Here is an 18,118-nt window from a genome sequence, read left to right on the forward strand (position 1 = left end):
ATCCATGAAAGCTGAACATCTGCAAAAGATAACAGAACAATTCCACTCCTAGGTGTATACATATATACCCAAAAAATGTGTGTGCCTATGTACACAAAGAGATACGCAAAATATTATACATAGCAGCATAATTCTTAAGAAGAGACAGTGGAAAAATCCAGATGTCCATCAACCATTGAATGAACAGTGAGATATATTTATACATTCAAATACTCTATAGCAACAAAAATGAAAAAATCACAACTGTACCCAAAAACATGGATAATCTTATAAACATAACATTGTACAAATAAAGCCAGACTCAAAAGAATACATAAGCTATTTATTATTCCATTTATATAAAGATCAAGTATAGACAAAAATAGGCAAAATAAATATAGTGTTAGAAGTCAAGACAGCGGTCACCTGTGAGAAGGCAGGCAGTAATGACTAGGTGGTGGGAGGACAGGGGCTTCTGGGATGCTGGTGGTGATCTGAGCAGTGGTTACAAAGACATCTTCCCTTTGTAAAATTTATTTAGTGATAATTCTCCAAACAATACTTATAAGTTGTGTATTTTTCTGTTTGCATATTATGCTCTCATTTTTTAAATATTAGGCAATTCTATGTGTGCTAATCATTGAAGGAACACTAAAATATGTGTGTGGTTGAATGAAAAGGACAAATCATTAAACAATGTGTAGTCGTGTGCTATGCTGCTTAACACTAGGGATACGTTCTGAGAAATGCGCTGTTAGGTGATTTTGTCACTGTGTGAACATCAGAGTGCACTCACCCAAACCTCGACGATACAGCCTACTGTACACCTGGGCTATACGGTATACATATAGCCTATTGCTCCTAGGCTCCAAGCCTATAAAGCGTGTTACTGTACTAAATACTCTAGGCAACTGTAACACAACGGCAAGTATGTGTGTAGTACGCTGTACTACAACTTCACAACAAGGACATCACTAGGCAACAGAAACTTTTCACCTCCATTATGATCTTATGGGACCACTGTCCTATCTGCAATCCATTGTTGGCTGAAACGTCGTTATGCGGCATATGACTATAAAATACTAAATTTATAAAGTAATGATCAAGGACATGTGTTTGTATACAATAATCATAATGGTAACATTTACTGAATGCTAACTATTTGCTAACTAAGGTATTGTGCTCAGCACTTTACATGCATTTTGTCATTTATGCCTCTCAAAAACACTATGAAGTAGTATTTTGAGTAGTAGTTTTGAGAGACATAAAATAACCCTTATTTTATGGATGAGAAAACTGAGATAATAAGGAACTGGCCCAAAGTCACCCAGTCATAGAACTACAAAACTGGGATAATAAGCCAGGCTCTAGATCAATTCTTCATCCCACACTATCTCTGGAAAGACACATAAGAAAGAAACTGGCAGCAGTAATTGCTTCTGAGAAGGGAATGGGGACGGAGAGACTGGCTGAGAGAAAAGCTGGCTTATCAGAGTATACTCTAGGTACTACTTAAAGGAATACATTTGCATGTATTATCAAAAATGTATTTATTAAAAAAATTTTTTCTATGGTTTATAATCCCTGAGCTACACAAAACTGCTTTATCCAGAAGACAAGCGTAACTCACTGTTTTATTACTTTACCTGATTTAGGATGTAAAGCATCGCACTGGGCATTGTACATATGTACAAATTCTTGGTGCCTTTTAATGAGCTGTTGTTTATTTCCTTGAATAGATAATCCGTGCTGTTTTAGCTTTTTCTTTAAATCGCGATCTGAGAGCAAGTTATATACAGTTTTGGGCAGCGGCTTCCTTTTGTGAACAGAACTGAAAAGGGGGGAAAAAGAGATCACTGAAGGTTATTATGAATTATCAAATGCTTTTCATGTAAAACAGTAATTTACCTTCTGATGCAATACCAGGGTGACTGGGAGAACAATAGAATCATCAATATACAAATGGGAAAGAGAAAGATGAAATTTGCAAATGAAGTCAACAGCGTTCAACATGATCTATGCGAGGTGCCAGTGGGACATTCAGATAGGGGGGTCTCGGTGGCAGCCAAAACTTAGAGAAACTGAGGTCTCAGAAAGAGGTCAGGCCTAAAGACGCAGACCTGGGGCTCGCTGTGAAGGCTTGTGGACTACACGCTACGAGAACTTGACTTAGAATCACACTGGGGTACATTTGTTCAATTCTCTACCTCTTTAAAGCATGCTTTTCCTACAATTTGCCCACGGTTTCCTGCAAAATCTCTGTAAAAGCCAGTCATTTCAGATGATTGGAGTACAACTGAGTATCACGCTATAGACTTACTAATATTATCATATATATATAGCTTTCTATGTTAGAAAAAGTTGATCCATAGACAAACTGCCCCCTCAAACCCAAGACAATCACTTCGCCAAAGCACTAGATGAAATAGAAGAAGACCTGTTGGGATGATTAGCTTTACCCAACTCATTAACACCAGTGAAAAAAGAATTCAGAAAGTTGATGGGTACACGGCGTTCTTCTGGCATCATCTTCAAAGAATACAATTAAAAACAACAGCAAAAGAACACAACAGTGTTTGTTCTCTTCAACTTCAATTGATTATATTAACGAATATATAAGACATTATAGAAAGTGTATTAGCAAAATCACCACCTGGCTCTTCATTCTATTCGCTAATTAATACATTGATAGGCATAAGCTACAATTTTAAATATAACCAAGCCCTATTAAATGATTTTCTTCTACTCCCTCCAAAATACCAGTTTGTTAAAATGGAATGGACGTCACGTTGCCTAAGGGTATCAATGACTTGAGAAAATTTTATAAACAGGAACTCCTCTGTGAGTTTCAATCTGATTATAATGTGGTTCTCTGAGTATATGGCAATTGGGTGCTTAATAAATATATAGTCAAGGTAGTCGTTAAAATTATAATCATTCTAAAATGAAAATATCAAAGGTTCAGGTAAAAATTAGTAAGAACCTGAAAGCAATAGATTTTTCCAAAGAAACAAGATATTACAGAAGACTTCCATAGAACTGCTCACAAAAGGCCATGCTACCCAAACTTTCGTGTATCTCAGAACCACTTGGAGAGCTTATTTGAAATGCAGATTCTCAGTCACTTGTCCACACCATCCCCCAACTCTGATTCTGTCCTGAAATAGAGACCTAAAATCTGTATTAACAAGGTTCCACAGGGTAAGTCTGATGCAAACGTAAAGACCATACTGAGAGAAACAGTACAGTTGAATAGACTGGAAAAAAAATCCAGACATTTCTCTGTTAACCAACAGTACCATTCCCTGGCTAAATTATTTCTTTTACACTCTATCAATTCTAAAAGCCAGAGATAATTACTTAACTGTAGAAAGCTGCAAACCCTCAACAGATTACATTTTTCTGAAAATTGTTCTTCTTATAGAATGACAGACAGCCCATTGAACTCCACAGACTGATAAGATTACGGCTAAATAAAATCACAGTAGGTAGCCAGAGCTGAGACATGCAGTAGTTTATACAAGCACATTGTGAGGGACAATTCATGAAGGCTATATATCTAAAACATTCATTTTATCAAGGATAGGTGATAAAAAATGTATGACTATGAAATTCTAATGGCAAACTGTACTGGTTACTGCCATTTACAATGAAAAGCACCAGCAGAAATCAACAATTTCTATCAAGAATTTAAAAATATGAAGCCTGATAAATGTTCCCCCAAAACATGAAAATGACATTGCTCTTTCTTCCATGATTTAGTGAAACTCAGTAATGCATTTAAGGGTCCTCAGAATCTGAAGACATCAAAGAAAGAGTATTCTCTGAATCAACTCTGATATGAACCTACATTGAATGGGTTAAGGCCTGTCATCCACATAGAGGAAATGGCCTGTTAGGACATCATGGAGAAAATTTTTTAAATGTCAGACACTCTTCTTAGTGACCAGACACCAGGAACAGGATGTAACTTCTTTATAGAGAAATGTGGCTCAATGTTTTCCTAAGTGTATTTTCACAAATACTCAGTTTGTGAGATGTGAGTTATGAGGACAAAAAGGTTTTGGGATCAAATAAATTTAGGAATTACTGGATTAAAGAAAATCCAACAATTATCTTTAATGTAGGGCTTCTCAGAGCCTTCAATACACTAACTTGTTTAATCTTTCCCTAAGAGAGAGAGATAGAATATGCAGTGCTTCTAAGTTGTATAACAGAGCAATGGCAGGACCATAGCATTCCATGGAGTAGGATCTGGAACCACCATTGGAACTTGAACTTAATTATTCATGAACGAGTATGTCTTTGGACAAATTGACAGTTAAACGTGTTAGAAGAAATGTGAAGGGTGCATCTACAAAAAGAGTAGTCCAATCAGGGTATCAGTGCTGATTCCTACTCCAAGGAGAAAACATTCGGCTTCTATATTCCCAACTTCCTTTAGGAAGAAACATTTCTAAAGAGAAATACAGGTCCTCAGATTCTCATGGCTTATGAGAAATAACCCTCAGGATGATCCAGTTTCATTTATTCCAAAACTCAACTAACTAAGCAACCTAAAAAACTCTAAGCTTCTCATCGACAATTTTACCCACTAGGAGGGAGTGTGGTACAATGAAACTCTGCAGGGATTTGTTGCAGAGAGAGATCAGTGGAGATATCTCGGGGACTATAGGCCACAACGGATAAAAAGCAGGAAGGAAGGGAGAGTGGGGAGGTCGTGTGGGCAGCACAACCTAGGGGCCTCCATCTCAACTTCAATGCAGCAGGGCCAATTTCATCTTTTTTGTATGTTATGCTTCACTGTAAGATTTCACTTGGGAAAAAAAAGGTTTTGCTAGGAGGAAAATGTTCCCTATCAAGCTAAAAACACGACAATGAGAACTGTCAGATAATAATAACCCCACTTAAATTAATAAAGCATCAGTGTGCTTTACATGTTAGCTTTTGTTATAACAGCATGAGTTTATCCCTTAGAACCAGAATTCACTCCAGATTCACTCATAAAAATGAAGCGACACCACTTTAATCACAAAAAATAATAAAGGCCCTGCCTCATTATGATGGTTTTTGGAAAATACTCTTCCAAGTCCTTCAAAACAGACCAAACATAAAAGCCAATCCTTCTATTCATCCCCACCTCCCAGATACCACTGATTTCATCAGTTTTCCTCCTTTCCTTTTCCAGATCTCTGAATTATCACCTATTCTTTCCCCTTCCCTCCTGTTTCAGAAAGGTTCTTTCTACACATCAGGAACAACTTCATTACTGGACTCTTCGTCTCTTATGCTCCCTGTCTTGTTCCATCTATTATCTTCTCTCTCCCTGGAGGCAGTAGAAGGAGAGAGACTGAAGGCCTAAACAATTACTATTTTAAAAATTAAAATCTCCCTTGATCGTGACCCTTACTCCTTCCCCAAACTACCATCTCATCTCTCTCCTTCCGTTCCCCACCCGACTCCTCCCATGTGCAGCTGCTGCTTCCTGATTATCGTCATTAACCACTGACTCCTTAACATTTTGTAATTGAACTTTGAATAACATTTCATTCCTAAACAACTTATATGAATAACAATAGTGGCCTACTTTTTAATTACTGTGATTTTGATATACAAGTGAGGCAAAATAGAAGTTTGGGTGCAAATATTGAGTTGACAGCTTAGTTATGTCACGCGGGTGGTTGGGGGCTGGGAGATGAGGACATTCCATTTCATATACACCCTTCTGCACCTTTTAATGTCATATGTATATAATTGCCAATTCAGAAAAAAAAATTGTTTTTGAAAAAGCTTGATTTAAAATTTAAAAATAATTAATTTCTGAACATCCTAAGACCCAAAGAAAGATTTTATATGTTCTATACTCAGAGTCTAACCTTGCTCTTTCTTTGGCCCAGGGGCTTTAAGGTAGGTTTTAAACTTCTAAGAGAAGAAAACAAGTTTTAAAACAAGAAATCACTAATTTCTTGTTTAGTCAAATTTGGTTAGCAGTTAAATTCAATACAGTTAATTATATTGGGCAAAGTGGGAGCTGAGGAAAGAACAGGAGAGGGAAGGGAAGTTGACTAACAGGATTAAAGGAAAGAGCAAATGGGAGAGGGACGCCCACAACTGGTCACTATGATAAAATGGATATTGTACTTTCTTGTCTCAAATTTATAAAACACAAGAGGCATCTAGCTAAAGTAGCTCAATGGTTATGCTTGACTTTCTTACCTTCTGAGGCTTTCCTTCTTCTCTTCACGTGATAAACAGTTGTCTAAGTGCTTATTAATGTGATGTTCTGAAACATTAACCCCGCAAACAGGACAATCCACTGTATTTTTTTTAAAAAAGAAAGAGAGACTTTATTGTTTGTCGAATGGACAAAAATTATATGACATGGCATCTTTTGGAAATTACGATAAAAAACAGAATTCCAACCTTAACATGCACTTAGAAAAGCAGAAGAGAAAAAGAATGACACCTCAGGGCAACAGGAGTGGGAGACTGGTTACTGGGCAATGACTGAGTTATGAGAAGTCACCTAATTCAAATCCTGGTCCTCGAGACTGCAAAGTTTGGAAAGTTGTTTATTAGAAAAAGTCCTTTCTACCAAGGTGTGACCAAACTACAAAACTAATCTTAAGTTTTCCCAAGTCTTAGGAGCCATCCACCCATGTTCAGTGCCAAAGCAAGCATAACAACTTGAGTAAGGCCTACTTGGCTGGGAGCAAGGTAGAGGGGGTGGGGGTGGGAGTGGTGCGGCTGGATTAAAGCATTTATTGGTTTGGGCCAACTACTGCTCAATTTATCAATGTCACAAATGTGTTAATTTAGTTCTCATTTGTAATTACAAATGCAGTGTTAAAATTAGGAAACGCAATCATTCTCAAACTGTTCCTGGGAGTTGCGGGGATCTGTGGAGGTATCTGGGGGCCTAGAGGCCACCATGGATAACAGGCAAGGACGAAGGGGGAGCTCAAGTGGAGCAGCACAATTCCTAGGCCCTCCACTTCTAATGCAATAGAGCCTATTTTATCCTTTTTATTGTTATGGTTCGTTATAAGATTTCATTTGAAAAAATGATTCTGCTAGGGGGAAAAATTTAACTATCAAACTAAAAACACAACAATAAGAACTGTGAATTAATACTTATCGAAGATAAGGTGTGCTAGGGAATGCAAGTAAAAGTCACACATCCTTATGAAATTTAAACACTTGAGTACTAATAAACTAATTTCAATCTAAATTTAATAACTACTAATAGCCCTGCACTGTGTTATGAATATACCAAAAATATCTAAGCCACAGTCTGTGCCTAAAAGGTGCTCTGAACTTCACTAGCAAAAGACATGAAACAAAAGGCTAAACAAGCTGACCCACTCATCAAAAAGCTAAGCAAATTGTACACAGATAGTTTAGAAAGCAAATGTAACATTTTAGTGATGTGAGCTATCAGTATTATCTATCATAACTAAAGAGTGGTTAGAAGCTAGATAGTCTAAAAGGCAGAACACGGGTCGGCAAACACTGTTAGTAAAGGGCCAGGTAGTCAAGCTTTGAGACTTTGTGGGCCAGATGGTCTCTGTCACAGCTACTCAACTCTGCCATGTGGCATGAAAGCAGCCATGACAACATGTAAACAAATGGGGGTAGCTGTGTTCCGGGAACCTGTACTTACAAAAATAGGTGACAAGCCAAATTTGGCCTGTAGTTTGTAGGTTGCCAATCCCTGGGTGTATTCAAGGAATAGAGGGGAGATCAGCTTAGCTACTGGAGTGGACTTTTGAGAGGAAAAGATGAAAAATAAGTTCGGACAGCCAGGGTACGGGTCAAATTGTCTTAGGCTGTAACTGCCAGTCCGAACAGCTTGGAAGTATACAGGTAGTGGGTACGATACGATACAAAGAGCTCTTTAAGATTAAACTAGAGCTAATATGAAGGATACGGGGGGAAATGAAAAGCTCAAAGTATGAACTAATTAGAATTGTTTCAGTTTTGCAGCAATCATCCTGAACTCCTAGTCTATAAGAAGGAAAACAAACATATCTTGAAGCACTACCTGCATCAATCTATGAGACTGTTACAGGTGAAATCTGCTTTGTCCTTACCCAAATTCCTCCCCACTCAAAAACGCAGCTTATGTATTCTTATGTCAAGGGGGATGAGAGGATTTCCATTAAATAAGAAAATACACACGTGAAAATAATTTCCTACCTTTAGTAACTTGTTTCAAAGTTGATGTGGAGGGTACCTCAAGCACATTAGCATCTGCGACGCCTGGAGCTGTCTTTTCTACAGAAGGTGTCTCTCTCGTCTTTGCAGAAGTGCTCACATCTTTCTGAGGGCTGAATTTGCTTTCATTCTCTTTTATTAACAACTCTGAAGTAGAACTACCAGTTTCTCTGATCAAGAAATTCTCCATTAACCTGTTTCCTTGCTTTAAAGACTGTCTAAAGGCTACAGGAGTGTGTACTTTGGCAGCAAGGTTCTTTGAAGAAGAGGAAGCAGGAGAAATGGGTGACGGCTCTAAGGCAAACTGCAACAAATGATTCCTTGAAGAACAAAAAACACAACAGATAATTAAGATATCAAGTTACATATTAGTTAACTGACATAAGCTGTTTTCCCAATTAACACTTATTTCTATGAAATATAGAACTAACTCCATAATGACAACCAAACCAAAGTGTTTCTTCTAGAATAAAATACAAAGCAATATATCTGACTTTAAAAAGCAGCTAATCTGTCCATAAAAGAAAATAGAGGGACTTTAGATTCTTGCAATACAGAAGAGCTGAGACGGTATGAGACTTACACTTCAATCACAAATAACTTTAAAATCTGGAAAAAATATGTAAAACAACTGTTTGTAAGCATGGGCTTATAATCAACACAAGGCTGCTATTCCTGAGAAGAGAAACATGAGGTGATCCAATATTCCCCAAAAAACTCCCCCTAGGAGCATTTTCTGGGAGTTGGGGATTATACTAAAGTCAAAACAGGGACCAGTGATCTCACTGGGTAGAGGGAAAAGAGATCAGAGTTCTAGGCAAAGATGGCTAGGATTGGAGGGACAGGATACAGGATAGGGGGTAGCCATAGAAAGGGAATCCCAGAAATCTGCTTAGAAGATTTCAACTCCTGATCATCTCCAGGGCTACACACACATAAAATGAAACCAGGAGACCTGGTAGGAGGCAGATGCTGGGAAACTGAAATTCCAAGGTCAGAGCCCAGCCAAAGCTGAGAGACTTTGGTGAAGGCCCCAGACATTCAGTTGTAACACCACAAAGGCCATACCTTAGGAAGAAGGAGCTCACCCTAGAAATATAAACAAAACTGAAATAGATCAAAACTAAGGAAACACTAAACCACACCTAGACACAATAAAAAAGAAGAGCTGGCAATTTAACTGCCTATCAGGACAAAATTCAACATCTTTCAAAGAAAGATAATCTACATCCCTACAATATTTCACTCAAAATATTCAACATACAATTAAAAATTACTAGACATACAAAGAAGGAAAAGTAGCCGCTAATCAAGAGATAAAATAGCCAATGGAAGCAGATTCAGAGGTGACCCAAAGAACGGCATTATGTAGAAGATAAGGATTTCAAAGTAAATATCATGAATATGTTAAAGAAAAAAAGATGAAAACAGACAATGGATAAAAAAACAGTGTATTGTAAGAGGGAATTAAAAGCCACCACAAGAAGGATAAAACAAAGAAAATGAAACCTAAGCATATCATAATCAAACTGCTGAAAAATCAAAAATAAAGAGAAAATCTTGTGAACAACTAGAAAAAGTAAGACATTACCTATATGACATGGTTTCTCAATCTTGGTACTATTGACACTTTGAGTCAGATAATTTTTTATTGTAAGGAACTGTTTTGTGCATTGTAGGAAGCTTAGAAGCAATTATAACACCTGTCAGACTGAACTGAAAAACAAGATACAATTATATACTGTTTAAAAGAAAATAATATAAATATAAATACCCAGGAAGGTTGAAAATAAAAAGGATGGGAAAACATGAACCACGCAAACTCTAACTGAAAGAAAGCTGATGTGGCAACATTAATAGCTGACAAAATAGACTTGAAGGCAAAACGTATTCTAAGAGATAAAGAGAGACATGTCATTTTGGCAAAATGATCAATTTACTTAGAAGCCATAAAAATCATAAATTATATTCACTTAATACCACAGCTTCAAAATGTTATAAAGCAAAAACTGACAAAACTAAAATAGTTAATTCATAATAGTTGGCTTAAATAATAGTGCATATAAATCTAAATATCTCTCTAACAACAGACAAAACACCTCTCTAACAATAGACAAAACACCTCTCTAACAATAGACAAAAATCAGGAAGAATACTAAGATCTGAACCAACTCAATTATTTAAACTGATGTAATTAACAAATAAAAACCATTACATCTGACAAATGCAGAATACACATTCTTTTCAAGTATACATGGCACATTTACTAGCCCAGACATGCCCATAAAACAAGACTCAACAAATTTTCAAGGACTGAAATAATTCAGTGTGTCTCTTCTGACAATTGTGAATTCAAATGAAACTCAGTAACAGAAAAATAAATAAAGTATCTTCAAATGATAAAAAATTAAGCACCACACTTCAAAATAACCCCACAGGTCAAATTAACAACAGAGATTAGAAAATATTTTGAGTTGAATGACGGAACAGGAGTTTGCTAAAACTGTCCCTAAAGATCAAATTATAACTTAATAGAAAAGTTGAAAATCACATTCTAAGCATCTAACTTAAAAAGTTAGGAAATGAACAGCAAATTATACCCAAAGATGGAAGTAAATAATAATAGATACTAATGGAGTAGAAAATAGGCATACAAAACAAAATGAGCAAGGTAAAAAGTTGGTTCTCTGAAAAGATGAACAAAATCAGTAAACTCCTACCAAGGCTGAACAAGGAAAAATGAGTGAAAATACAAATTACAAAAACAAATAATTAAAAGGGGGCATCTTTACAAATCCTGCAGAAAATGTAAGATAATGAGAGAATATTATGAATACTTTACAACAATAAATTTAAAGTTTGAGACAAAATGGACAAATTCCTTGAAAAGCACTACTCATCAACACTGACAAAGGAAGAAACAAAAAACCTGGAGAGTACTATTACTTATTAAAGAAATTGAGCTGTAGTTAAAACCTTCCAAGAAGATAGTTTTGCTGGTGAATTCCACCAAATATTTAAGAAATATCAACGTTACACAAATGTCTCCAGAAAAAAGAAAAATGAATGCTTCTCAACTCATATTAAAGTCAGCATAACTTGGACAACAAAATCTGACAAGCACATTATAGTAAAAAAATTATAATCCAATATCTCATAACTATAAACAGAAAAATACTAAATGAAATATTAATAAAATTTAGAGATAAATAAAAAATATAATATATCACAATCAGATAGGATTTATTCCAGGAAATCAATGTAATTCACCACATTAGCAAAATAAAGGAGAAAAAAACTATATAATTATCTCAATAAATACAGAAAAAGCATTTGATAAAATTCAACACCAATTCATAATAAAAACATTCTGAAAAACCAGGAAGAGAAGAAAACCTTAATCTGATAAAAGATAATCTTCAAAAAGACTGTGGCTAACATCATAGTCACTAGTGAAACACAAAACATCGCCCCCTAAGATGGAAAACAATATATAAGAATGTCTACCACCATCACTTCTCTTCAAATTGTCCTGGAGCTTTTGTGGTAAAGCAAAACAAGAGATATAAAAGTTGCAAAGATTGGGAACACGGCTTTTCATTTGCGGAGGACATGATTATGTGCATAGAAAAATCCACAAAAAATCTACAAATAACTAGAATAAGTGGATTTTTCAGGATCACTAAACAAAAATGTCAATAAACAAAAATTAATGTCACAGCTATGTACTAGCAAACAGAAAATGAATTTTTAAAATAAATATCACTTGAAATACCATCAAAAATATTAAACACCTGAGAATAAAGTGAACAAAAACGTGCATAATTTATGCCTCGAAAACTACAGGAGTGCTGAGAGAAATTTTAAAAAGGCCTAAATGAAAGGAGAATTGACTCTAGGTGTTTGAAAAAAAAAAGGACAAAATAAATAGAGAGCTATCCTATGTGTGTGAACTAGAAGACTCGGCAATGTCAAGATGCCCATTTCCCCACACTAATTTATAGATTCAATGCAATCCCAGTCAAAACACATGCAACTTTTTGCGGGGTGGAAATGAGACATTCATTCGAATGTTTATATGGAAATCAAAGTCCCTAGAATGCCGACAATCTTAAAGGAAATCACAGAAAAAGGCCAGTAAGCTTAAAGAGACAGAAAGAATATGGAACACAACAAGTCCAGAATTAGACCAACACATGTAGTCACTTGATTTATAACAAAGGAGCCACTGCAATTTACTAAGTCTTTGAAATAAATGGTACTGGAGCAAGTGAATCTCTCAGGGGGAAAAAAATGAATCCTGACCTTTATCTCCATCATATGTAAAAATTAACTTGAATAGTTTCATAGACCTAAATATAAAACCTAAAACTATAACAATCCTAGAATAAAACATACAAAAAAAATCTTTGTGACCTGAGGTAGGTAAAGATTTCTAAGACAGGATTGAAAAAAAAGCAGTAATTATTGAGAGGGAGAGAGAAAGAGAGAGAGACTGGACTTCATCAAAATTAAAACATCTATTCATCAAAAGACACCCTTTACACAATGAAAAGGCAAGCTACAGACAGGGAGAAAAAAATACTATACATATATTTAACCAAAATACCTAAAGAACTACAAAGCAATAAGAAGAAAACAATACAATTTTTATACATTGTATAAGAAACTGGAATAGACACTTTATCAAAGGTATAAGAAGAGTCAATAAGCACAAGAAAAGGTACATTAGTTATCAGAAAACGCAAATTTCACACCCAATAGAATGCTTACAACTAAAAGGAGTTTAGTTGTAAGCAGTACCAAATACTAACCAGGATGTGCAGCAACTGCAACTCTCATGCACTACTGGTGGGGTGGTCCAACACAACTGGAAAACTGCCAATTTCTTATAAAGTTCAATATACATCTACCCTGTAAACCAGTAATTTCATTCCTGGTTATATACCCAAAAGAAGTAAAAATAGAAGCCTGAACAAAGATTGCACACAAATGTTCAGCTTTTACATATTTGCCGTAACTTGAAACAGTCCAAATTCAATAGGTGAATAGATAATGAAATTGTGTATACTGAACAATAGATACTATTCAGCAATAAAAAAATCAATACTGATACAAGCAACAACACAGACAAATAATAGAAACAGTATGTGAAGCAAAGGAAATAAATATATACTGTAAGATTCCTTTTATATGAATTTTAAGAACAATCTGTGAGGACAGAAACCTGAATGGTAATTGTCTATGGGAGTGGAGACTGACTAAAAGCAGAAAAAGGGAGCTACAGTGATAGAAATATCCTGACTGTGATGGTAATTACACAGATGTATGAGTTTATCAAAATTCAGTGACCAAAATTCAAACTTACTGTACATATTTCACTATATATAAATTTTACCACAGTTTAAAAGAATCAAGAAATAGTAAACTTAAAACAATAACAGAAATTTCAAAAATCTCACTGATATACACTAATCAGTATTAAAGGTTAAAATTAGACTGTGAATACCAAGTGTTGGTGAAGATATGGAGCAAATGGAACTCTCATAATTTGCTAGTGCAAGTGTAATTGAAACTGAAGACACCAACCAATAAATGAATGCCTACTCTCATGCTTAGGAATTATATTTCTAGATATTTATCAAAAGACATATATAGCAGAAGACATACACCAGAATATTCACAGCAGCAGTATTCAAAACTGGAAAAAATCCAAATGTCTATCAATAAGGAAATGGGGAAAAATTATATAGTATCACCTGAAATCTAAAGAGCCAGAAAATAATCAAATATTTACCACGATGACACATTATTTGATTGGATTTCCCTTTCTCTATTGGCCTAAAGTCAATCAAACAACTCTATTAACACTCATACTACCCATGGGTTAGTTACCTCACTGAGCAAAAAATGATATAAAACAAAAAAAGCAATAATTTTTTAATTCGATCTCACTGTTGTATAGAAATCCACAAAAGTTCTATTTATATCAAGATATCCTGCCTCATATCATATTTAATAACCAGTCATAATCTGAATGCTCTGACCCTTTTAAATACTGGTATGTCCTAAGAGGTTCCTCAAAAAATTAAAACTAGACCTACCATATGACCCAGCAATCCCACTTCTGGGTATTTATCCAAAGAAATCCAAAACACTAATTTGAAAGATATATGTACCCCTATGTTCACTGCAGTATTAATTATAATAGCCAAGATAGGGAAGCAACCTGAGTGTCAACCAAAAGACAACTGTATAAAGAAGATGTCATATACATGTATATATATATATATATATATATATATATATATATATATATATATATACACAATGGACTATTACTCAGCCATGAAAAGAATGAAATCTTACCATTTGCAATAACATGGATGGACCTAGAGGGTATTACGCTAAAGTGAAGTAAATCAGACAAAGACAAATACCATATGATTTCACTTATATGTAGCATCTAAAAAAAAACAAAATACACGAATAAACAAAACAGAAAACAAACTCACAGATACAGAGAACAAACTGATGGGAGAGGGGTTGGAAGGTTGGGTGAAAAGGTGAAGGGATTAAGAAATAAAAATTGGCAGTCATGAAATAGTCATGGGATTGTAAAGTAGAGCATAGGGAATATAATCAATAACATTATAATAACTATGTATAGCGTCAAGTGGGTACTAGACTAATTGGGAGAATCACTTCATAAATTATATAAATGTCTAACCACTATGCTGTACACTTGAAAGTAATATAATTTTGAATGTCAACTGTAATTGAAAAAATTTTTAAATAATAAAAACAATTGGTCCTGAGACTAATGGGCATATCTAATAAATATTAAGTATTTTTACATGAATAATCGGGATTGAGGTAGGGTGAGTAGATGTGTAGATGAATCAAGACTGTCCATGAACTAACAAATGTGTAAGTCAGGTGATGTGTCCATGAGGGTTCATTATACTATTTTCTCTGTTTTGCATACATTTGAACTTTTCCACAATAAAAAGTTTGAAAAAAACAGAGGGGTAGTAGACTTGGTGGGGTTATCACTTTGTGAGGGGTGTTAATGTCTAAACATTACGTTGTTTTGTACACCTAAAACCAATTTAAAAAGTTTGAAAATAAATGAATAAAAGATGTAGTGGGAGGAAAACTTAAAGGATCTTCACCTTAGTGAGGGAAAAGAAATAAAATAAAAATATAGAGCTACAATCATTAAGTCTCTTCCTTCTAGGATCTGGATTTGGTACAAAAAAAGGTTCTAAGAAAAGCTTTCATCTCATTACGCTAAAGTAACGCACACACTATTTAACTAATGCACAAAACTGTCACTGATAAAGCACGTCCACACTATCACAGAGATAGATCTTTTCAGCTAAGTGTCTACCCTAAAGATAACTCTTTTTGCTTTTATCCACAATTCCGATGAATCTTATTCTTCTAATTTGCTCTCTTACTTCAATACATGCCAATAAAGAATCTGGCAGACAGGTGCACCATTACAATGATAAAATTATGCCCCATGCTAAAATTAAAATCCATTAATTTCTTCATGTGCCTGCCACTCTCGGCAGTGGAAATATAATAGGTAACAAAATAGTCTCTGTCATCATGAAGCTTACACTATCGTAAGGGAAGAGAGAATACACATAACACAAGTGAAGTGTTATGGAAAACAGATGAAACCACGTATGAACAGGGGATAAGCTTGACACTCTTTACAGAATGGTCACAGAAGTCACTGAGAAGATGACCCATGAAAAACAGAGTTCAAAGCAAGTGGAGGACTAAATCATGTGGAAACTCTGTTTCACCTAGAAATAACAATAAGCAAAGTCTCTAGGGTCTGAGTATGATTAACAAGTTTGAGAAACAGTAAGAGGGTCAGTGCGATTGGAGCTGAATAAACAAGAGGGAGAGATGAAGTTAGAGAGGGAGCCTATTATGCAGGAAGCGAGGACTGCACTGAGAGGATGGAGGCTTTTGCTCCAAATGAGACGGGAAACCACCTCTGGACAGTACTGAGTAGGACCTGACTTTTCATTTTAAAGGATCACTCTGGTTGCTGCCCTCATAGACTTGAAGAGGGCAAGAGAAGAAATAAGAAGACCACTAGGAAGTGTCACAGTCATCTAGGCTGATGCTGGTATGGACAGAGTATCCATACGGTGATGAAAAGCTGTCAGATTTTGGAAGTATTTTAAACACAGAGCCAACGTGATTTACTGATGGAATGACCAAGTGTGAAAGGGGTCAGGATGACTCCAGGGATTTTGGTCTGAGCAAATGAAAGGATGGAGCTCCTTTTACTGAGATGAGGAAAACTGAGAGCAGCAGATTTGGAGTGAGGGTTGGGGAACGGCACAGGGAATTAGAGGAGTTTAGTATGGGCCATGCTAAACAAGAGTTGTTTTTAAGAGGTTCAAGTAAAGATGTGAGATAAGTTGGATAAATGAGGTCAGTTTTAAGGCGAGAGCTAGGTGAAGATATAAATTTGAAAACCATGAACGTACAAATAGTATTCAAAACCAAGAGACTGTTTATGGTAATTCAAGTACTTTAAAAATGAGCTGTGTTAAAATATTAATTCCAAAATTTATACCTACACTTACTTAAACTGAATTCGTAATTTTTCCTATAATTTCCACCGCTCCTATGAATTTATATTAAAGTGAGCTGGTATTACAACGCCTGACAACATTCACCATACACACTCACGTATTTTTTTTGGTATGAATTGTGAACTTTCAGAATAAATGTGACTCAATAAAGTATAGGAAAATCTTGCCCATTTGTTAACTATACAATGACCCTACCTCTTCAGAATGTGGCTAAGAAGCAAGAGTCAAAATAGGTCTTTGGGTAGACAGGACAGTCCTAAAATCCACGTAATCAAGTCCATGGACATCAACTACTGTAAAACTCCCTGCAAATGCTTGTTCTGACCTGAAACATATAAATGGCAATCTAGGAGTGTTTAACTGAACAGGCAGAGGCCCACCAATACACAAATTCTTATTAGCATCACAGGACATCAACGCATAATAGAGCAGCACAATACAAACATAGGTAAAATATTTATGATAATAATATAATAATATGGATCCCTTTTCAATTTCCTTTGTTCCAGGTACTATACTAAGTATCTTTTAGTATTACTCTTCATTTCTAATCCTTAACAATCCCTCAAAGTATCGAGAATATTATTCCCATTTTTCAGATGTGGAACAGAGGCCAAAGAGGCTTAGTATCTTGATTACACTCACATCAGAGCCAAGACTAGAACCAAGTTCTGCCTGAATCCAAAGCCAGTGTGCTTCATCTTACGAAAAGGTGAAATTATAATCTACATACTCTTGAGATGCTAACGGAATTATCTATTACAATTATCCTCTAAAATGTTTAAATTCTTAAACATGAAGTAAGTACATGGAGAAAAATTCGTACCTCCATGGTGAATAAACAAAGCAATAAATGATGTTCTACACTCTTAATTCATAAAAATAATGACAGAGATGTAGACTGGCTGCTGTGCAAAAATATGGAAATATTTTCTTACTTAGGTCAAGAACGGTGGTCCACTAAAACAAACATATTCTAATTAAATTTTGTTCAATACAACAGTTTCTTAGAATTATTTTTAAAACTGACTCAAGAAAAAAAAAGAGTTGTTTTTGAAAATAAAGGCCACAGTTAAAAGAAAATGTAAGATCTGCATGTCAGCCTGTGTCTGAAAACCTTTAGAATTATTTCCAATACCCTTTTGTTATTCCGTTTAGAATATTAAAGTTTTAAAAATCATGTCACAAAATGGCAATGGAAAGAAAAAAACAAAATCAACAAACAATATAAACATCTTACATTTTCTCATAAAATTAAACCTCCTCCCTTGTCACTCTCAAACCAGATTTTAAAC

At 35.2% G+C, this 18,118-nt stretch overlaps 1 protein-coding gene across 7 annotated transcripts in view; it reads right to left on the minus strand.

Moving 5' to 3' along the window:
* RAD18 (RAD18 E3 ubiquitin protein ligase) overlaps nucleotides 1-18,118 on the minus strand; it is a 103,872-nt gene that overhangs the window by 66,511 nt on the left and 19,243 nt on the right. For all 7 annotated transcript variants that reach the window (XR_013994868.1, XM_081071953.1, XM_081071951.1 and 4 more), the window contains 3 exons: nucleotides 8,179-8,516; nucleotides 6,196-6,295; nucleotides 1,626-1,810 (listed from right to left, as the gene is read on the minus strand). Coding sequence is in view for 6 of the 7 variants with exons in the window: in XM_081071953.1 (XP_080928079.1) it covers nucleotides 1,626-1,810; nucleotides 6,196-6,295; nucleotides 8,179-8,516 (623 nt within the window). In the remaining variant the exon portion in view is untranslated. The remainder of the gene's footprint in view (nucleotides 1-1,625; nucleotides 1,811-6,195; nucleotides 6,296-8,178; nucleotides 8,517-18,118) is intronic.

The sequence above is a fragment of the Rhinolophus hipposideros genome (assembly GCF_964194185.1).
Source record: "Rhinolophus hipposideros genome assembly, chromosome: 14".
Classification (NCBI taxonomy): Eukaryota; Metazoa; Chordata; class Mammalia; order Chiroptera; family Rhinolophidae; genus Rhinolophus; species Rhinolophus hipposideros.